Below are 24,252 nucleotides of genomic sequence, written 5' to 3'. Positions count from 1 at the left end.
TTCATACAACATAAAGTTGTTCACTTCATACAACATAAAGTTGTTCACTTCATACAACACAAAGTTGTTCACTTCATACAACACAAAGTTGTTCATGTCATACAACATAAAGTTGTTCACTTCATACAACATAAAGTTTTCCATGACATGCATGTAACTATGTCATCAAATGTAAGAAAAAAAAGCTATCAATAATTTTCCATTTTTTTTCATGTATCCGAAATTTGTTGTTTCAATTTTTTTGTTTTCTTTTAAACGACTTACGTTTTTATAGCAATATGTATAACCATAACAGATAATTGTACCTGTATTTTAGCTAAAAACATTTAATGGAGAATTTTAATCAAGTCGACAGATTTGTGTAAATATAACGAAGCAAACAATTAAACTGCGGCAGAAGATGGAATCCTTACTACGTAATAGTCTGGTAATGTTCTCCTGGGGGTTCTGTTATGTACTGACGACACAAATACACAGATAATTACAAACAGCATGCTTTTCACTTAACAATTAATGTTTTCTGCTGCAAGAATCCATTTTGGTGCATTTGCACATCAGTTACATATAAGCTGTCAGAACAGATTATGTACAGAGGAGTGAGAATGGAGAGGGAGACGGGGAGGAGGAGGAAGGGAAGAGAGAGAAGAACAAGGAAACAAGTTGCAGGTCCCTGTAGAACCCTTGAAACTCATCAACCCCTTAAACCCCAGACATACACAACATGTCAGAGTGGGTATCACAACCATAACTATTTACACAGGCCTGCTGACAGAACACAAGTGGTTCTGCCTGTTTCCACCCCAAACTACACATGTATTGGTGTAAATAGGCCCTAGCGTTCCAATATTCATTAGCTGGCATTGATTAGAGCTACAATCTCCAGTAGGCACTAACAGAAATGTAGTTTTACAATAAAGTTCAATTCCCTATGGCCTGACACATGTGTATAGTTATGACGTTTATTATCTGTTTTATATCAATGCACTAGATCTACTGTCTACTGATAATGCCGTCAGCCGAGGCCTAGGAAACCACCAATTATGTGTTTCACTTGTATCCTAAATATCCCATATCTTGTATGGTCCTCTCTAAGCCGTTTAACCTTTCAAGTTTCCCTTTTTTTAAGATGGGAAGTGTGTTTTAACCTTTCAAGTTTCCCTTTTTTTAAGATGGGAAGTGTGTTAACAGATTTTATTCTGAACACAAGATGCATTTCTCATATAAAACTTTGGAGGTTTTGCATTTATATCATTTCTAACTCCGTAATTGCATAATAAAGCGTTTCAGCAGAAATTCAAAGCAAAAGTAAAATAGTTTTGTCCATATGGCTGATCATTTCCTACCATGTATAAACCAGTGTGTGGCTGTGTGTGCCCAAATACACTCCATGATAAACAACATTAAAATCCATCTTGAAATAAAGTAAACATTTTCCTGTATATGACATCCCTCTATATACAAACCAAATGGCTGAGACTGACAGCTAAGTTCTGAGCTACAGTCACAGTGACCCTAGCAACCAATATGTCACTACAGTAACTAACCAGTTACATCCAAGTTTAAAAGTACATTATAAGGTGTACAGGTAGCATCCTCATTTCTCATTATTTTATCAGATTTTGACATTAAAGCACCCCTCCTCCCTTGGCCACTTATTCTGTTATAATATTTCACAATTAACTCATTGATATTGAAGCATATTTCTACATTTTTTAAATTCATTATCAATTTACCAACCCAACAAAGTAAAATTAATTGTTCATAAGAGATATATTACAGGATTCAAAAAGTGGAACTCTATTGTAAAGAGTAGCATGTATCCTTAACATCTCCAAGCCTATAATGACTCGCTTTACAACTGAAAACACTCCTCATACAAAACTGCAATGAATTCTGACATTTATATACAACTGACATGAAATGTAACTGTCATGTTGTATCTCAATATAAAACTATTTCTTTTCCACTTTAATCTCGTTATAAAATCTTGTATCTCAATATAAAACTATTTCTTTTCCACTTTAATCTCATTATAAAATCGGGAGTCCTAACTGTTATATTTGTTGTATCTCAGTCGTATTTTATTTGTAGGTCTTGTCTATCTTTCGGTTAAAATTTGAATTGCAAGCAAACCCTAAAAAAGTGTTTTTCCTAAAATCTAGTAACAAGTTATCCACTGAAGGCACTTCATCATACAATTCTCCCACTTCTAATATCTCTCCAGGGAATACGGGAAACTAAACATGCAAGACTTTAATTTTCTTTGGAGAAGTAATTATCGTTCTATCTGAATTCCTCTATCATTTAATAAAATAAAAATCCTGAGCACATAAAAATAAAAGAAATATGAACTATTTCAAACAATAAATCGACCATAAAGCAGTTTTGTAACATGTACGACTAATGATCTGGGTATATTAAAACTGAATCATGTGACGGATGTAATCTGGTGCCATTAAAACGCTATTAGTGAGACATTTCTGGTGTCGGTGTGGTCTCTGTCATTTCCCCTGGACTATTCTATAACATCCCTACCACAAAGAAACACACACAAAACTGACGTTTATCTTCAATCAGACTCATAAGAAAACGGAGTAATAGCCATCTTTAATAATGATCTAAAATTAACTCTCTGCAGTGCAGTGTCACCGACCAAAATAACTTAGATTTTTCAATTAACATGTTGTGTTTTTACAAGTTTATCTGAAATACTGATTTTATCCGTAATCATGAAAACAGTTTAGCTATTAAATAATCGTGACATCTTTATACCTTGTGGCTACTGTCGACACCTTACCACACGTTGTAACCTTAAGTCAAAACCTCGACTTTCCAATTTACATGTTGTGTACGTTATTGAAGTTGATCTGATAACTAAGCATGGCTCCCGGCCCACAAAACACCTTGATACCTTTTTTTTATTTCTCTTTCTGATCTTGTAGATAAAAGCTTAACCAGGCTGCCGAACATTTGTATCAGGAACATAGGGGCATCGCAACCTAATCGTAATTGGTGTGGGCAAGAATAAAGCACTAATGGGCCAACACAGACGTAATCCACACATAAAGTATTGGTGCCAACAGCTTTTTAAACAAATCAGATAGTGGTCGAAAAGTATACACAAAACATGTCATTTTAAGTGTGTGGGCCACAGAAAATTGATTAGCAACAGGGAGAGTGCTATCTGATAGTGTACACTCCCTGCCTATGGCCTGAGTTCTGACATCTGTATAATATACATTTTCATTTTCTGTGGTAAGGTAAGGTCCCATGTCCATACCTGGTTTATACTGATAACAATGTGGTCCTTATTGAGGCCCCATACACAGACTTCATTTACAAACAATATACCAAATACAACCGGTGATAAATTTTATAACAATTAAGATAGACCTGCAGAACATGTAAGCAATTCTTTACGTCATGATCTGAGATTTTTGTGAAGCAATTCCAACCTTGTAAATCTAGACAAAAGTTGTGTGAAATAATGTATAAACAAGTCCTCCTTAACACTCCCGTAGGTTGTGACCAAGCAGTAGTCTGATCTAACGAACAATACATGATCAAGGTTACAATATTTATCAAGGTCAAATTTGACTTGGTCATTTAACAACATCAAGATCATTATATTTATGAATTTCAAGGTTATTACATCCATATAGTTCAAGATTGCCATGATTTTTACTTTTGTCAAGGTAGTTATTTTTATCTTGTCCAAGGTTGACAAAGGTCGACGCTACCATCATATAACAGTGTAAATAAAGGTCAAGGTCAGAACCAGAAAGACAATTGGTATAAATTGACTGGTAAAAGTAGATCTGGGGGGCTAGAAAGGATCAAAGACACATCTCCCTGACATTGGGGCCACAGTTCTGCCTTGGTGTTACATCACCCCGAGCTTGTAACAGGAAATGTCCCCATACATCAAACACAAACTCTAGCCTTTATCGTTACATGTATATCTTCCCTAAAAATCTTAACCTGTGGTAAACATTTCTTTTAATAGATTTATTTCTTACCCAAAGTCTATGTTTAAATGACCTTTTAAGAATGAATTCTTTAAATTATGTCCTTATATTTGAGAATTTTACTGAGAAAGAGGACAAATTTATTCAGAAATAGTTTTAAAATAACTCTAAAAGCCAAATCAGAGTAAATATCCTCTAAGAGACCAACACACTACAACTGGTATCACACACAACCAAACTTACCATAGTCTTTTCCACGGACAACTAGTTGATACGTTGTGATAACTTCTCGGTCCAGTGATTTATTACAGGTTATCTCCCCTGAACTCTCATTGATATGGAATATCTTCTCATCATTCCCACCTAAAAAGGAATAAGCCACTTTGTTGTAGGGAGACGAATCGTCGTCCCTCGCTGAAACTATGATGACACGAACAGGAGGTGTTGCATTTTCCAACACTATAGGTTTGTACGGCGAATTCACAAACACTGGGGCGTTATCATTGATATCCGTGACGGCGATTTTCACAGAAGCCTGTGCAGATTTGGTATCGGAACTACTATCTTCTGCCTGAATGGTGATATCATAAAAAGTCCTCCGTTCAAAATCTAAATTTTTCTTCACACGGAGGACTCCGGTACTCTGGTCTACACTGAAATCAGAGTTATCCTCTCCTGCAATTATGAAATAGCGCACCAGGCCATTTGTGCCCGAGTCTGCATCCTGGGCATGAACCGTAAGGATAGTTGATCCAACAGTGATATTTTCCTGCACTGTAGAGGTGTATTCCGCCTGGCTGAACACAGGTCTGTTGTCATTGACATCCTCAAGATGGATTATCAATGTTTGATCTGTCGACCTCTGTGGGATTCCATTATCGGTGGCCTTGACATTCATGGTGTACTGCGGCACATTCTCCCTATCAAGAGTCTGTGTGACACTGAGTTTACCACGGATATTTTCGATGGTGAAGGGTAGATTTGTACTGGTAGTACTGTAGTATACCAATCCGTTTCCCCCTTCATCCTGGTCTTCTGCTGTCACCATAGCAACAACATCACCAACCTGGGCATTCTCCTTGATCCAGATCTGGGAGGGTGACACAAACTTTGGGTAGCTGTCATTGACGTCTTCAACAATCACCGTTATCTGATGAGAAATAGAATTGTGTGATTTTGCATTCCAAGTCGATAATTAAATGTCTAAACTCACTAAAGCAAAATGAACTGCTCATTCAAATAGAATTATTCTATATTCATTATGATCATGAAATTTTTCTGAAAGTCAAATTTAAAACCGTTTAAGAAAACTACCATCAACTTTTAAAAATTTGTCTCAAATTATTCAGAAAAACTTTCAGCAAAGTATTGAATACATTATCTATAAAGACAAATGCAGGGGGGAAAAGGGAGAATTTTTAAAACCCTTTGTTTCTGAGCTACAAAGACGGATGTTGGTACTGGACATACATACTAAATTTATGGTAATTATTACTGAAATGAAAATATTTGCACCCCTTCTCTTCCATTACAAACATTCTTTTCTGCTGTAAAGGTCAACAAATATCTGTAACCCAGGCTACATAAAGATGACCTGTACAGCATGGCTACCTTGGTAGTGGCAGTGTTCCTGACAGTGTGGGGGACAGCCTGGTCAGTGGCGGTCACCTCCAGACTGTACAGCGCCACAACTTCTCGGTCTAGAGGTCGGATGGTGGTCACTTCACCAGTCACCATGTTGATAGAGAACTGGTCGTATAGATCCCCTCCTGTGATCCGGTACCTCACCTCTCCGTTCACACCTGTAATACAGGTAAATTAACCAACAGATTAGTAAAGGTTACATAAATTATTCACAAAGGACACAGTTAGGACTGTATCTTAATTTCAAAAAGATTACAAGTGATTAAATGAAATGCAATAATTTAACAGAATTTCATTTCATTAGTGTGTTAATTTTATTTTTGAATATTTATATATAAGATCCTCATTATGCAAAACTCCAGTCTCCCTCCCTTCGAAAGTAGTGGGCATTTCAGTGAAACCAAAAGAACTTTCATTTACAATGATCTGTATAACCATACAGAACAACAGTTATCACTATAGTCTATCGATTATTGAAATTTGACTTATTTGTTATGACAGCTATGAAAAATGATTCCCCAAAACTCCCGAAAGTATTGATATATTGACAGTAACATCCTGGATATCTAGTTGTATCTATTGGTAGTAGACAGGTGTTGCTGAGTTAACGAGAAATAGTTGTACAGGTGTAGCATGTGGAATGAAATGTAGAAACATGGAGATTTCCCTGTTACAGGCCACACTTTACATAGGAAACAGCTTGTAAGTACAGGGATTCATCTAAACAAGAGGTTACATACAAAACCTAGGATGGGACCCCAGCACAGATTTATAAAACCTATTGTTGGTATGAAGAGGAAAGGAGTTGAACCAAGATGTAAAATGAGCAGATTTGGGATATGGAATGTTGGGATCTGTGGAGAAAGGGGATGAAACTTAGGGATGTGGAATGTTGGATTGAGGAGGTAGGATTGAGGAGGTAGGATTGAGCTGGATTGCAGGATTTGGGTATAAAGATGGAAGCTAGGAAGTGAAACTGTTGATAACAATGTTAATGAAGAAGTCTATGTTTGACCTGGTGTAGGAATGTGACCAGTTTGTGTATTCAAGCCTGATTGGTTTCTACTCCAGGGTGATTGACTCTTCATCAACAACTCTCTACCTCTGTGTACAGTCCACCACCCTCCTAACATCTACTCCAACACAAACACCACATGTTTCCAGTGTGGATACTATCAAATATAATTCACAAACAATCAACACAGAAGCCACCCTGTAACCACCTGATATTGACTCAGTGAACAGGACATTTTGTAAAAGTATTGTCAGCTTACAGCTTAGATTACCACTGTTGGTGCTGCAGGACTTGGCCTAGTTGTATTTACAATATAAACAACCCAATATTAATAGGTATCCATTTCTGCAAGAATGATTTGTTAGCTTGAAACATCATATTATCAGTACTGAAACATTGCTGGCAATATGTCTGGTCAGTATGTCCCAGAGTCTCCAATATTCTGCTCAGTGAGGATAAAATCCATAAAAACGCCTATTCACAATATGTGACTCTCACACCACATACCAAATCATTTGTATTCAAGCTGACTTATCGTTTGGGTATGAGTAGATGATCATAGGAAGTGGGCTGTCCATCTGGACCTAGGTATCAGTTGTATGGGCCAGCACCCACACAAATCAGTCCCACAAATCAATACCTAGGTCCTACTGGAGGTTTCAGGTGATCCAGTACAAACCTTAAAATCAATATCTTGTCCGATTGCTGTTTGTTCTTTATTTATCACATCAAACAAAGATTTCTTTTTTATTAATTTCCCCAACAAAATCCACACACGAGTTTGTTCAAGAGCAGTAGATAATCTGTGTTTAACAACTATGGCCATATCCTACACAGCCTGAGAAATAGTATTAAATGACAGTGTAAGTATCTAGTTTCAATTTACCTCATATCTACTGCTTATGTATTGGTTCTGGTTAAGCTAATTCCATTTCTGTTACTAAGTACTATTTCAGATATCCACAGAACATTGATCAGATTTTGATATGACAGATGAATTAGTATCACAAACGCAGGTATCTTTTATTTTAGTACAAAGTTTACAACAAATAAATGTTTAACTAAGAATGGTCCCTGCTCTGTTCCTGTCTACTTCATTGATCTTTCCATTCTAACAAATTACACTGGACCTGATGTCTATTGCTGTAGATAAGTCCAGTCATGGAAAGGGAAGGACAGTCCAGAACTGTCTATTGCTGTAGATAAGTCCAGCCATGGAAAGGGAAGGACAGTCCAGAACTGTCTACTGTTGTAGATATGTCCAGTCATGGAAAGGGAAGGCCAGTCCAGAACTGTCTATTGCTGTAGATAAGTCCAGTCATGGAGGGGAAGGCCAGTCCAGAACGAGTCTGTCCCTGAAGGTCCTTACATTATCATCTGTCATACCAGTGAGGAAGCTGAGTTTATTACACAAAGTTAAATCAAGTGACATGTTAATTTAGCTGATGAACAACGCTGCGGTGGGTAGGCCTACGCTTCCCAGTAACAGCTTGGCAGAGTATGCAATTATAGCTGCAACAAATTGGCGACAAAAAAATATATGCTGAATTTACAAATTATTCCAAAATAATCTCCTCAAGACTTCAGCTTGTTATTAAAAAACACATGAATATACATGCGTAGAATAGTAAATGTTCTTCCGAAGTGGCCCAGCGAGAAAACGATTTGTGTATAATTATTGTACAACAAAAGATTTGTAACTAGGGCAACTGTTTAACTGCAGACTGAATAAACGTTAAACTACAGGATGGTAATATCCCCCAATCCTCACCATCCATCACACTCAGGGTAAGCACCCCGGGAATTTACCCAGCCCACAGTTAACACACTTTTTAAAACTTTTATCAAACTTAATGAATGTTTTTTTCTCTCAAATTATTGATAAGGTTTGTATGTAACTCTCCACTTTAAGATAATGACTGTAAAAATTGGCGAAGGTTTAGATGGCGAGGGTTTAGATGGCGAAGGTTTAGATGGCGAGGGGCTGATAGATAATGAAGTTTTGAACGTCTAATGCGTTTTTATTACTGAAGGTTTAGTGTAGATTAAATGATGTGTAATAGCGTTAACTCTGGCTAACTTCACAATCTCCAACACTTATTATCTCACTCTACCAAACACACTGCTCATCAGACAGAGACCTATTTCAGTTAGATAAGAACTCATTACATGTTATAAAGGTAATTTACATACTATTAATTATATTAAAACATTGCAGGCCCAGGATCAATGTTTCCAAACATTTCTTGTATTGATCTGAGGCTGCACGACAAAATTCCATAAGTTTTGAAATTTTCAGCGAAGAAATAACTTGCCTCAAGCAGTGAATATTATTGTGACATACATGTAAATGTTTTGTCTGAGGAATTTTAAGAGCAGCTTATTCCGTATCTATTCTAAAGTGAGATCTGCTCGGTGATCTTTGGTACCACAATAGGGTAAAGACACTGTCTATATACATAAACCCCTTCACTGCCTTATCAGTGCTACTACTAAATAATGAACGTTCTACACACAATGAAACTGAGGCTGTTCTATCAAGATAACCTCCGACCCAAAACATTTCTTTTATTTCTTTATAATAGTGTGGGGTCGAGAGATCAAACTTTCAACCCTGTCCACATAAAGAAGAGAGTGTAGAATCTGTGTTTCGGTGAGCCTTTGTACTCTGTGAAAGATGAGAGAATAAACAAAGCCAGCAGACTCGGAAAGCAGAAATGTGTCATCTAAGTAAAACTAATGAAATTTTATTTTAAATTCTTTGTTAATTTTTTTTCTTTGAAACCTTGAAGGACAGTAACCTACATCTATTATTCTAAACAATAGACAACTATTGTTAGCCTTTTTCCTATCCTCAATTTCTTTAATCTTCAGATGGCAATAATGAAATGTGATTCTTTGACCAAAAGCTTTTCTTTCACATTTCAAACCTAGAAAAGATTCTTTGGGCAGTAGATAAACACATGAACTACTCCTGGTAGTACAAATAGGTCCACACTTAGTCTGAACCCATTTCCTAAATTACAGATATGCATACCAACAACGGATGTCTGAATGTCTGAATATGTCTACCCTTAGATAAATATTGCCTTAAATGGTGGACCTGAACTAGCTGTGGCCCAACCTACCTATGTAAGTGTCTGACTAGTGTGGTTTGTGTAGCTATCAGTCCCCCATACCATCCCCACCTGACACAGCGGTCCACGGTGTACAGTTGCACGCTCTACTTTGAGATGTGATCAATGTAATTAATCAGCTAAGGTATTGGCCATGATTCAGGTGTGGAGAATGCATTTGCCTTACAGGTAAAATCTATGTCACAGGTAAACTACCCGGTACACACATTTTATTGATCATGCCAGGTGGATGGTCTAATGAAATATACTTGCTTTTCAAATGTTTCCAATAAGGTAACTTTTTTTATCAATTTTATATTCAAGTCACAGAATATTTTCTAAATCTTTGATAACAAGACCTGTGAAGTGCACTCACTTACCCAGGAGGTAAAGTCGACAGATCAGAAAAATAACTTCGTAACTTGGACGTAAACTGCAGACAATGATAGGCCAGTGAAAAGCGCAATCATCCTAAAAAACCTAACTATAATCTGTTACATTCGACAAAATATTTCCAAGTTGTCCAATTTCAAGTAAAGGCCACACAGACAACAATTTGAGAGAAAAGTAGAATTCTCACTTCGGAGGAATAATCACCATGAAAATGAGGTCCATTAGGCGCAAGGGACCAGAGTAAACCTCATTAAAATGCATTGCCAGGCTGTCCATCAGGAGAGCTGCCCGATCTTGCACCACTAATATAAATGGACTACCATGGACAGGGAGCTTTCCCATCACGTTCACAGCTTGGCCAATCTAACTGCCCACAAATCAATCGTCTTGGCTATTGCTTTCTGTTTGTATTATCACATACTGATAAGGGCACCTAGCAAGGGTCCTAATTTTACTGTGATATCGACAGGAATGGCTCATCCCAGCCCAAATATCTCATCTCCACCCCATAATATCACATGGACGACTAATAACCATGATAACACAAACAATAAACTCACTCACTCCCAAAATTCAATTTCCCCAATCAGGCCGAACTGCTCATCTGAACTCCAGAAGATTTGCAAGTTGGATTAGGCTACTAGACAGAGGGATGTTCGCTTAATGAATGAAATCTCCTCCAAATTGAGCTAAATGATTGTAATGGGTGTCCTGAGATGGTCTATTATAAATACATTTGCTCTCTGATTGATTTTCTCTCAATTTCCTGGCTGAGCTGTTACCGACAGATACCAATGCCCGTTGTCTCCCGTCGTCTCCCGTGCATCTGCTTTATTAGCGGTAGGAAGGCAGATGTGACCAGTGCAGGGTGACGCTAGGGTCACACACTATACATATCACTAGAACATGTAACCCCTCGCTATATTAACTCAAATTAGATCTCTAAACAGCCACGATTAATGGTCAGTCTTTTAAAACTGTCTTTAGAATTTATGTAGTCTGCTATTAGCATGTAATATATCGAGTTGTAATCATCTCGGTAAAGACAAGTGCGATTTTTATAGGCTTTGTCTCCCTCAAATTTAACTCATTAGTTATCAGACCTGCTCTAAAACACAATGACAGGGACATTTCTAATTGAAATAAAATGTTCACAGCTCCAGTGATCAAATTTAATTTGTGCCTTATTGTACTGTCCTGAATTTTAAATCTTTCCATCAATATTCAAAGTCTGCTACTGGACAATTTTTAAACATGTCTCCGCACATCTCAAACATTTCCCTCAGTAACTTGTACTGGCTGTGATGCCATGATTTTATTTTCTGTCTTACCCATATGTCAGTCAAAACAAAGTCAAATGTTTTGCATTTTTTTATGCTTCAAAAAAGCATTCCAACACTTTTTCAATCAACATCTTGGTTCCAATAAATGTAACAAAGTGTTTTCTAATGTTGTCTGTTATCACTTTCCAATTTTATTTAGACGTATGTCAAACAAAACCGTTAAAACATTTCAAAACGTTCTAGGGAACATTACTTACAATCAATGAGGGCTACATGCTCCTCCTCGGAGCACTATCATTATTCAATCTCTTTGCCAGCTAAAACTACATGTTAAACTAAGTTAAATAAGTTCTCCAAAAATTACGATTTCTGTGAAACTTGATTAAGTTTTGCATCTACAACTTTGAAACATTCCAGAATGTTTTTCATTTCTCAAATTTCCTGGTAAAAGCTACAAATTGTGTTTTGCTATGATGTGGAGCCTAACCGTAGCTGGGACAGAAGGGTGATTAGTTATTTACAAAGGGCTGCAGTTTGTGGGTCTAATTGAGATATCCCACACGAAGGACTCTGTTACTCCACTCACAGTCACACATACACACAAATTGGGCAGAAAATTATCTAACCATTTCTCCACTGCTGCCTACGCTGTAATCTCTGATAGCTATAACATGATGCATATGTAGCCAAACCAAAGCAACAACAAACAAATATGACACGGCATGGAAATGTTGTAACTCTTTCCCAACTTCTTACATATATGTCTAGTATGTTGAACCAATATACATAAAAAAACTTTCATTTTACGTCAGTGTAAGTGGTAAGTTGGTACAGGACACACAACTTACACCATAATCAATAGTATTCTGTGATCTGATTTCCCTGATAAATCTTGACGACTGTTCTAAAGGTCCGACTACCTCCAGACAGACGAGAGTTCTACTCGGGTTACAGTTAAGTGATCCACGTTTTCATTCCAGTAGGTGTAACATGTCATTTACCTTTTCAACAACTTGTAAGTAGATTAGAGCCTTTGTAATGTTCTGATTCATGAGTTTCTTTTGTATTGTACTCTCAACTTCAACAACTGATGCCCCAAACACAGAAATTGTACTCTCAACTTCAACAACTGATGCCCCAAACACAGAAATTGTATTCTCAACTTCAACAACTGATGCCCCAAACACAGAAATTGTACTCTCAACTTCAACGACTGATGCCCCAAACACAGAAATTGTACTCTCAACTTCAACAACTGATGCCCCAAACACAGAAATTGTATTCTCAACTTCAACAACTGATGCCCCAAACCCAGAAATTGTGGCTCAACCTCAATGACTGATGCCCGAAAACTGGGGTTTTTTTTTTTTTTTTTTTTTTTTGAAGCAATTTGAATTATACCATTAGCCATTTTTCCCATGCTGAAATATAACAACAGACTTAATCTAATAGAAGTGTTTACCTATATATAACCTGATCATATAAAAAATAAATGATTACCCGAAAAATAATTTCTAAGATTTCATGATTTTGTCTAAGTCTAACCTAATAATAAGGAATTTTGCATAAGTCTTGTGTTGTTTGTCAATGGTTGTTTTCTAACAAGACTTCTTTCCAGAAGGCTGTCGTAACTGACAATGATTAGCTATTAAAATGAAGATAGACCCGATAACATCTGTGGTACAATATATGAACACCTACAAACGAGCAGTCATCTGGGCTAGGCTCGATAATGCACTTTACTCCAATATTTACATCACTATAAAGTTGTTTTACATATCCAATGTGAAAACACTTTACATAACAAAAGTTCTGTCAACAAAATTTTATGTTTTGATAAATGGAATGTAATGGAAGGTAAATGGTTTGGCTTATCTGCAATGAAATCAGGCCTCCAAAACACCAGTATATCGTGATACAACTTCCCAACGTTAAATACCAAACACTGTCAGAAGTTAAATATTTTGTTTATGGTAATGCAGCGTTTTACAGGCCGTCATGACAATGGTGAATTGCACACTGATCGTATGACTGAGGCACAAATCAAGATAAAATGGCTTATTTGTTAAGTCTGCATCATTCAGAATTATACAACCATCCTAAACTATCATTAAAAATTAAAAGTCATGATGACAAGACTAAAAATTAATCCCTCAAGACATTTTTCAAGAGTGAAGTTTCATTAAATTTGCATGAATTTTTCAAAAAATCATCATCTTGCATTTCCAATACAAGAAAGTTCCAACTAATCTTCCTTTAGAAAATGTATAATCCTTGCAAGATATGTCTGCTATTTCATGGTGATCGGAGTATGTGGGTACATGAGGAGTGCAGGTCGTGTAAATCATTCTGGGAGATGTCTCAGGGCCGTGTATTTATCTGAATTTACTGGGGAGATAATAACAGGCTATAGGGAGCCCACTGCTGAGCTCACACAATGCCAAAGCATGCCGTTCACTCTCGAGCTCCGTGTTGTCTGATGCTACATTAAACATCACAAAAACACTAGAGCCATAAATCACCAACACACTACCCTATTGGGAACACAACTCTTGTTTGTACGAACATCTTCAATTCACTGCTCAGTAGTCACTGAAACAGACGCTGAAGAAATTGAAATAGAAATGATACTCAAGAAATTGAAATAGAAATCAAAGACCACATAGTATTACTCATATAAGTGTCACTGAAACAGACGCTCCAGAAACCGAACCAGAAATAAAAGACCAAAGATCTATACCAGAAACCAAACCAGAAATAAAAGACCAAAGATCTATACCAGAAACCGAACCAGAAATAAAAGACCAAAGATCTATACCAGAAACCAAACCAGAAATAAAAGACCAAAGATCTACCAGAAACCGAACCAGAAATAAAAGACCAAAGATCTATATAAGTGTCAGACGCTAAAGAAACTGAGATATAAATAGAAGACCTAATACTATATAAGTGTTTCTGGTCAGTCAATATTGCTTCCTGTTAATTACTTCCATGAGAACAACTCAATAAATTCCAATATACTCAATGAAAGAATCAGTTTGTGAATTAAAAGTTTTTAAAATATTCCTTCCATTCAAATAGTTTTACATGATAATGAACCTCTCACCTGAATCGCTATCTGATGCAGACACAGTGATAATGCTGGAGTCTACCGTGACATTCTCAAAGATTTTGGTACTGAATGAGGCAGGGTCAAAGGTCGGAGAATTGTCATTGATGTCCTTGACATTCATAAACACAGACACAGTACTGGAGAGGGAAGGATCGCCATGATCTCGTGCTTCTACTGTCAGAACATACAACTGCATCTAAAACAAAAACGGATTTAACATTACTGTAGTGTTGTAAAACTTTCAGTTCTGAAATTTACAAGGACTTTACTTGTTAATTATATATAGTCCAGGGTAGAACTACATGGAAGAGATATATTCTGCACAGTAAATGAAGGAAGTCAAAAAAGGACTACAAAAAAGCCTATGTTATAATTATGTCCGACTTACGTTATAATTTTGTTAAGTTGAATATGCATCATAGTGAATTAGTAATTTCTGTATTTATTTTGTTGTTCAAAACACCATAGGCTTAACAATGATCACTGAAGGTTTCCACACTATATAGGGTGTGGGTTAGACAGGGGTACACATTAGCTTAACAATGAACACTGAAGGTTTCCACACTATATAGGGTATGGGTTAGACAGGGGTACAAATTAGCTTAACAATGAACACTGAAAGTTTCCACACTATATAGGGTGTGGGTTAGACAGGGGTACAAATTAGCTTAACAAACGTTTGTTTGGTCTGATTATCCCTTAAACGTAGTATCACAAAAAAGAAGTTTTTTCGTGAGCTTTACCTAAGATACTATGCCTGTTTTGGGGTAACAAACCTAAGACATACATGGTGAATAGAAATCCAACGAACGGTGAATGGAAATATAATGAACAGAGAATAATGACAGTATTTCCGGTCTAAACTACAGCTGTCAAACTTGATATGTCTACAATAATCCAATACAATATAAGTGACAGGAGATTACTCCCACAAAAGTCAAAAACTTACTCAAGTAAAATTTGAGTACATATCAATATACAAGTATTCTGCTGTACATAAATACAACTGTAGCCTTCTATAATCATTAACACAGGAAATTGACTATTTGAGGTATTTTCAAGAATAGGTAATTTGGTATCTATTGTGTGTGCCGCTATCTGACCTGCTTAACCTTTATGTGGCTATTGGCCCCACCTTACAGAACTTTATGTATGGTTACGGTTCACCGAGACCTCGGACTGTAAACGGAAAAATAAAGAACAGACAACTGTGCTACGTGACAGCTGATGTATTGAATCAATAAATGTGTTTATATCACTAGTCTTAAAATACTAAGGAAATTATTCTTATTACTCTGAATCCTGTAAACTTTTGTGTTTCTGTCAAACAGAATTCACAAAAAGAACAAATCTATTTTCAGAACAAAAGTTTACCTTCCTTATAAAGCATTTTGGATTAATTGTTTTAAGTTTTCATCAGCTTTTTTCAACCAGATAAATCTTGGCCCAATAGCTCACTTTAGCTGCAAATCTTTGAGAAATTTATTGATAAATTAGAGAGGTTTTGAACAGCCAGGGTACTTAGACATACTACTAGCTCCACACCTATCAGAAATAGACTACAGGACATACTTCTTCTTCAAGTGTCAAGCATGTACTCATAACATGTTTATTTACTGTTAATTTCCAGAGTCATTTTGGTGCTCACCTGTTCAAAGTCAAGCTGGCTCTTGAGAGTGAAAGTGCCTTGATTTGGGTCAAGGTCAAACATGTCCCCACCAAACTGAGTCAGCAGTGTGTAGCTGACCCCTCCGTTGACCCCAAGGTCATTATCAGTGGCGTCAACTCTTCCAATAGTAGTATGGGGAGCCATATCCTCCGGAAGGTCGAAAGTATAGAGGGCGCTGTTGAAGGATGGGATGTCATCATTTACGTCTGTGACAGATATGGTAACGGTACTCTGGGAGTTGTTGATACCATCCGAGGCGCTGAGGGTGAGGTCATAGGTAGCCAGAGTTTCACGGTCAAGTCGGTTGGCTACAGTCACAACACCTAAAACAACGGAGGTACATACATTTATATAGTGTAAGGTTTCAATACTAATAACACCTAAAACAACGGAGGTACATACATTTATATAGTGTAAGGTTTCAATACTAATAACATATCAGTCTTGTTGCTGCTTCACAAAAACTTTCTTAGCTAGGAAACATACTGGACTTCTCTTTTATAGTGTAAATAGTTACAACTTTTAGGTTATTGCCTAAGCTTAGAAAAGTTTACAGAAGTCAGCAAGCACTTCTTTCAATATCAATAATAAATACAAATTTGTTCACCATTTTTATTAAATTTCATTTCTAATAAACTGTATTTGACCCACTAAAAGTTTTGGGTGCTTAGCAGTCTGGAGATATTTCTAAACAGAGTTTCCTTAACAGACACATTTTTGAAGCAAGTCAGTAAATTACAAATCATTTTAACATTCCACATGAATAATGTAACAGAATATATCAATGTATCACTAGTGGAAATTTACTGCATTTGTTGACTATTGAGAACTTAGGCTGTTAGATAAAGCATCAGTTTTAGATAACTATGTTGTGTACATACTTGCCGTGGATATATATAGGATACATACCATTCTGGTCGACGGAAAAGCTGTTTCCTACATTGCCAGCAGTGATACTGAGGGTCACCTGACCGTTGAGGTCCTGGTCCGTTACGCTCACCCTGGTTACTTCCCTTCCCACCGGTAAACTCTCCAGTACGGAGACTGTGTACACAGAACGACTGAACATTGGAGGAGTGTCATTGATGTCGGAGACCGTGATCACAACCTGGAAAATAAAACGGTACGTTAGAACTGACATTGTAGGACATCACAGCAATAACGGGAAACAGATCACACAAACACGAAAAGTACTCCTCCATCGTAAAGTAACATTGTCTATTTGTCCTTCTTCATCCAATTTGTGTTCTTGAGGTGAAGATGAATTTAAAATCCTTTTATTTTATATAATAAATTATCTATGAAAAAATACATTCTCTTCTTAATTCTTATACTTCTTAGAAATACAAAAAGAATTTATAGGGACGTGTGCAAGTCTAAGAACGTGAGAAAGTTTGTGGTATTTGTGAAGTGTACATGTCTAATCATTCTTACACGTAAAATTTCCAATACTACAGGTCAACTTAGTAAGCAATGATTGTTATGAACACGCACATCAGTGTAATATTACTTAATTTAATAACAAATGTGAATTTGTCACTTGCAGGTGTTTTCATACGGGTGAAAAGCAAATTGAAATGATTCCCATCCCATTATAGGTCTATTTGGGTTTGTACACTACATAACCACTGTTACCTGTAACAGAGAATGACTATTATGTAGTATATAACCGTAAACACAAGGAAGTTTTTTGAAATTGATTTTTCCCATTGTAGACATTTCAGTGATTGACAGTAAATCACAGGTACGTTCCGACACAGGTATGTGTTTAGATAGGTTGATCTGTTGTAGGTGAATTCCTTTACTACAGAAACAAATGGTACGGTCATGGATCACGGGGTATCGTCCGCCATTGTCAGAAAGCTATACCCCCTGTGTAAGTGTGACTTACGGACAATGACAAGGGGTGGGGGAAACATTCTATGTGAAACCCTAACCACCATAAACCCCATCTGACACGGGAGTTACCTAAACAAAAACCGCTCCCGTCAGATACGATTTCCAATTTAAGGGTTATGCCCCTATAAATCACCTCGCAATCATCTGACCTTTGTAAAAACCTGTGATCTTAAATGAATGTAATGAAATACAATATCAATGGAAATCACTTACTGTTTGGTCATACATGTATGTAACAGCAAGGACGCTACTTGTACTTTTGCCAAACTCGGGTAAAGTGCCAGACAATTCAAAAAAAATATTCACGTATTTAAAATAATAATTTTCTATTTCATAAGTTATACAATGAAACAAATTGAAAATCCAGTATAATTATTACGTAAAACAGATTTTTTTTCAATTCAAGGGCAACAGAACATGAAAATCGTTCTCAGGTATATATATTCTCACGCAAAGAAAATTATCTTCAAAGTATATTACTGGTGATCAAAAGCATTTATAAGGTAGACACTGACAAATACAATATGACTTTTGGTGTCGGTTTTAAGCTGGATTTTGTTTGTTTACAGTATATAGATACAGACAATAATATCCTGGGATCAGTCGGTATAATCCTGATAAAGCTAGCAGAGATGACCTTCCCACTCCCACCCTCATCCAGACACCCAGAACCTTTGTTTAGGGAGATAATCCCCAAATCATCAGCTCAGACATTAGACCAGCCTTCCCAGGGCCAAACAATCACTTATTGTCCCATCGATAAATTAAAATCTGGAAAATTATGTAAAAGTATATTTGTCTGCTCAATGTGGCCTCATGGTGATGAGCAATGTTGTTTTAATCCTTCATGGTACACTGAAGTAAGTACAACAACAGTAAACAAAAGAGGACAACAGGTCTGCTCCTGAGGAACTGGAAATATGCATCACATAACATAAGATCTGAAAAATTCTTTTGAGTTTGTTTATGCCACTGGAATTATGCAAATTACATTGAACCATTTGTATGCAATGTCAATTGAATACAAGCATATAATTTGGTACGACTTGTGGCTGAGTTTCTCATTAATACAGATTGATCAAGCTTTGGTACGACTTGTGGCTGAGTTTCTCATTAATACAGATCGCTCAAGCTTTGGTACGACTTGTGGCCGAGTTTCTCATTAATACAGATCGATCAAGCTTTAGTACGACTTGTGGCTGAGTTTCTCATTAATACAGATTGATCAAGCTTTGGTACGACTTGTGGCTGAGTTTCTCATTGATACAGATCTATCAAGCTTTAGTACGACTTGTGCCCGAGTTTCTCATTAATACAGATCGATCAAGCTTTAGTACGACTTGTGGCTGAGTTTCTCATTAATACAGATCGATCAAGCTTTAGCATACACTGTTAAATCTATCAGCATTTGGATCTGACATTCTCCAGTCATCCACCGACGTAGACTTTCTCAATGAAAGAAGTATTTTTCTAGAACATGTGATATCAGCCATGTCGTTTCGATCAGTCAAGTGGATCGGTATTTGTGAATTGTCATTACTTAATGGTTCGGTAGACATCATCACTTTCTATCAAACTTTAACACCTCCATCAAATCAGGTCTATAAAAACCTATGATGCAAATAGCGGGTTCTATTATATAGCAGGGATTGTCAGTCACAAACGTGAAACGACCCATACGTCGTCCCCGTCAAACGACCCATACGTCGTCCCCGTAAAACGACCCATACGTCGTCCCCGTCAAACGACCCATATGTTGTCCCCGTAAAACGACCCATACGTTGTTGTCTCTGTACTGTCCCAGGTCATATCAAAGCGTGTCTGTGGTTTGATGTTTGGACTGTTACACACAGTTATAAACCATCAACATTAGACGTCCCCACACCTGTTTCGGACGAACTCCTCGGACAGGACAAGTTTACCATGACTGAGTTATTTGCTAAAGATTATGAATCGGTTTGAACTTGAGACCTTTCTATTATTTTGATTAATGAGCTATTCCTTACCAAGTGAATAAATTATAATTAAAAATTAATTTCTCACGTGCCCAATAACTTTGTATTGTTTTAATTAAAATGAAGCATTTGTCATTACTAGCATGATCCAAATGAGGTTGGGGAAATATTAAGATTTCCTTCTAGTTTCAAACCTCAATCTACACAAGCCACTGAATATTACAACAGTCTGACAGTATTTGCACAACTGCCAAAATAAACAGCACTATTTTGATACACAAGATCTATGGGCCTTTTTTAGAGAAGAAAATATACCTAGTATATGGTACACAGTCCGGACTATGATTGAAATGTTAGTGGCCGTGATTACCATAAATGCACCATTCATTATCAAACTGAGTTCCAGTACAACAATAAAACGATATATTTGTACTTTTCTTTGTCAGATCTATCCTCAGGCAATGTACTTTAGGCTTGATATATATGTATCCAATATTTGATTTGAAAAATGAGTTTTCAGATTTTGTCAATGGATTGAATGTAAACTAGACATTATATATATCATTATGAATCTAGCTTCAGAACCCTGTATATCTGATAGTACTACAGCTGATTAGCATGTCAAAATGTCATAAACCAAATATTTTTTTCCATTTCATACTTCTCTGATAAACTTTTCAATTTAAACAGGACTAATGTCTCTTCATTTCACATTTAATCTGATTTTCTATAGCAAAATGTATAACAAGATTGAAAAATCTTTTTAAAATGTTTCTTCATTTTCATTTTGAAGACTTTATAATGAAGGAAAATGAAAGTGCAATTTCCAATAATTTTTTAACGCATGACTAAATATTTCCCACATAAATTTCTTTAATTGGTGCGTTGTGTTCAGTCACTAATTGATTAGAATCCACTTATTTGTGGATTACAAAAAACAATTACCACAACAGATAATGCTGAAGGTCCCCTGGAATCCATTTATCAATTGTAACTGGCTAACCCTACAAACCCCTTGGGATGTACCAATAGCTTAAACACTTTCCTACACTGTATCACTCTGGTTTTTCTGTGACAGGTTTACAAAAATCATTTTAATGTTTCAATCCTAAGTTAACATTGAAACACAGGACACAAACAGCCCATTATCATAAGGAGCAGTACATAATGGGTACCTAGAGAATACCTGTTTATGTCTAATATTCTGAATCTTTTAATCATCTGCCACATACCCGATAATAATGTTATACAGAGCAGGAATACTTTAGTTTGATATCCCCAGAGATTGTGTATCTTTAAGCAGGTTATAGCAACTAGGATAAAGTGCTCATCAAGCAAAAGTATTTTTCACAGACTGGGAGCCGTACTTTCTCAGGACCCGATTTCCTCCATGCTATCATTATGATATCTGCCTTCAAACATTACAATCAACTATACTATTAACTCTTTTACTCCTAAAATTTCATAATGAACTACTCCAACCTTTGAATTGGAAGAGTTCAAATGTGTCTTCAGGGGTGAATGAGGTAATAGCTAGGTAAAACTTGATGACTTTTGTAAAACGTATTTTACAATATATACCTCGTATTTGTTAAAAGACTCTAAATGTAACCTAGTGATATTTCACGCTTTAACAAAAAGATCTTTGCGGAAGGCAAATACTTGGCAAAAAGGTTTACAACGTAATCTATAGACATATTTCTCTACCGACACCATCTATAATATATCTTCAAAACACATTACAACGGCCATTATTTGAATTTGAATGTCGGAACCTTGTTATGTTGTAGGTGTATAGATTTTCTTTAGGAAGTATTATTTAAAGCCGAGACATGTATTGTTTGACGACCCATCCTAATAAATACCACAGTTCCAGGTATAATACCGCTAAGACGACACCTGACTCTGATCAGCCGTCCTCAGTAGACCTGTATATGTCATACGAAATATTTACAACAACACACATATACCTTATTAATTTTGTTTACATATCTTTATAGTGGGGTAGATTTTGTTTTCTGTAGTGGCACTTGACATGATTTTACAAAATACTACATGATTTTATTAAACATTACAATTGTAGATATTTCCTTTGTTGCTGTGTCGGTGCTTATGACGGAGCTATTTAGTCAGACAAATCGGACATGTTTTCACCTTGACACGAAGTTCTATAGGAAAGGTGTTGGTCCCGTGCAGATTAAGGCTCATGTGGATTATATCTCTCCAGGTAGATTTAATCTGCTGATAAGTGGATTAACATGAGGTAAGGTGAAAGTGTTAATCTGGTAGTGGACCAATGCCAGCATGAGAGATTTTACCATATTCACTGTATTAAGCATTCCTCTTTAAAAGTTTCTACTCAAAAGATTGACTGTTTCCTAAAAAATATATTCATATCAGTTAAATATTGAAGGTTGAAGCATTCCGGATGTTTGTAACGGAGAATACAGTAATCACCTGACATTTCTCAAGTTGTCAAGTCCTGACCGCAGTGAGCTGATTGGACACTTATGGTAACACATCCTCCCTCTTACATACTTGTCAATATATGCTCACTTGCGCAATTACAGGCTTTTGTACGTTTGTGATATTTACAAAGCAGTTGTCATCCGTATGTTCATGCTGGATAATTTGGATCCGAGTAAACATAAAATGCATTGAGTGTCAACATAGAATCAGTTATAAAAGGAACTCAGCATTTATCAGTTTACAGCCAGTAGATTTACTCGTATAGTGAATGGAGACATCAATATTGAAATTCAAATTGAACAAGATTTTATTTATTTACTTATCAAATGTATGTTTTGGAAACCTGATCTATTTATTGACCTGTAAGCTGTTAGAGTGGCCTCTGAGACGAGACTTTTTCTCCTGACCATTGAACACTGGTAGATAAGGAGAAACTTGGATCCACTCACCTGGAATTTATGGTAATGTAGGGACAATTTTACCTGATTTATTGGCAATCAAGTGATAAGGATAAACAAACATTGAGGTAATTGACAGACAAAGAGAGTGACAAAGAGTGATCTCCCCTTTTTCTACGTCAAATGGTTTACCTATGTACTTCACACCTGTATAGTGCATATTTACCCGTTTTACTACATACACGAAAGACACATAATACACAGGTACCTACATGCCCTCAACATTTACCTGTGTACTGCACACATGAATACTGATGCATATCTGTATATCAGTATTTCAAATGTCTGTTTCATGACCCCCAAATCACTATGAAATACAATTAACTTGACACAATGGATTTTGGTAAAACTTTGAGAAGAAATGAGAACACCTAACCTTTAAATGAGAAAAGGCAACTTTTTCTTTCTACACTTAAAACGTCAAAAGTGAAATATGAAATCTCTAAATGGGGAGATAAGAAAAGAGCTGTATCTGTGTCTCCTGGCAACGGTTCATCGCCACGGCATCAGTTACTACAGATAAACTCTACAAAAATCTGTGCGCATTTATCAAACCCACCATAAAACGCCTCCAACATTACGTAACCTTTAGATTCCTGGACTAAACACAATGTTGTCTAAGCTGTTCCAAATAAAACCTCTTAAAATAATATACTATCTTAATTGTCCTGTACATTTCAAGTATGCTATAAAATACATTCTTCTATCTTGGAATATTCTCACAAGGAAGTGTTAAAACATTCCCTGATGAAATACATTTTGTAAAATTTCCAAGAGTTTGACACTGAATGTAACTGCTGCAATAGCAGGTTGCTGTGTATTGTAATGATCAGCTGGGACACCGAGTCAACACTAGAATGATATACAGTTCATACATGTATAGCTTTGTGCAGTATAAACATGTCACACCACAAGTGCTTTACAGCCGAGGCTTTTTTATGGTCGCCACATCTATATACATACAGGCAGTCAGCACCGACTACATTACCTGTTCTCATAGCCCATCACAAACCTTCACTGGCTCAAAGGTCAGACAGCTATGATGATTACCTGGCATTACAGTGTGTAGAATAAAGACATTCATTTCAATAAAAGTACCTGTGTTTTAGGGCCAAAGGAGTGACATATGGAAACAACAACTTGCAAATATGGATAATTACTCACAACTTCACAGGGAAGGGAGGTCTTAACTCCCAACATGGAGGAAGTTTGTGTTCTACATTTAAGGAATAATATTAGCTCCCATTTGTTTAATAAGTAAACTTTTTATT

At 36.4% G+C, this 24,252-nt stretch overlaps 1 protein-coding gene across 1 annotated transcript in view; it reads right to left on the bottom strand.

The window, feature by feature from the left end:
- The window catches only part of LOC110449684 (cadherin-related tumor suppressor-like), an 87,892-nt gene that overhangs the window by 25,833 nt on the left and 37,807 nt on the right, over positions 1-24,252 (bottom strand). Inside the window, exons 2-6 of the mRNA XM_021496709.1 lie at positions 17,110-17,308; positions 16,180-16,523; positions 14,526-14,727; positions 5,580-5,770; positions 4,212-5,118 (exon numbers count right to left, since the gene is read on the bottom strand). Of these exons, the coding sequence (XP_021352384.1) occupies positions 4,212-5,118; positions 5,580-5,770; positions 14,526-14,727; positions 16,180-16,523; positions 17,110-17,308 (1,843 nt within the window). The remainder of the gene's footprint in view (positions 1-4,211; positions 5,119-5,579; positions 5,771-14,525; positions 14,728-16,179; positions 16,524-17,109; positions 17,309-24,252) is intronic.

The sequence above is a fragment of the Mizuhopecten yessoensis genome, unplaced genomic scaffold (genome assembly GCF_002113885.1).
Source record: "Mizuhopecten yessoensis strain PY_sf001 unplaced genomic scaffold, ASM211388v2 scaffold4783, whole genome shotgun sequence".
Taxonomy (NCBI): domain Eukaryota; kingdom Metazoa; phylum Mollusca; class Bivalvia; order Pectinida; family Pectinidae; genus Mizuhopecten; species Mizuhopecten yessoensis.
This window is presented reverse-complemented; position numbering and strand designations above follow the sequence as displayed.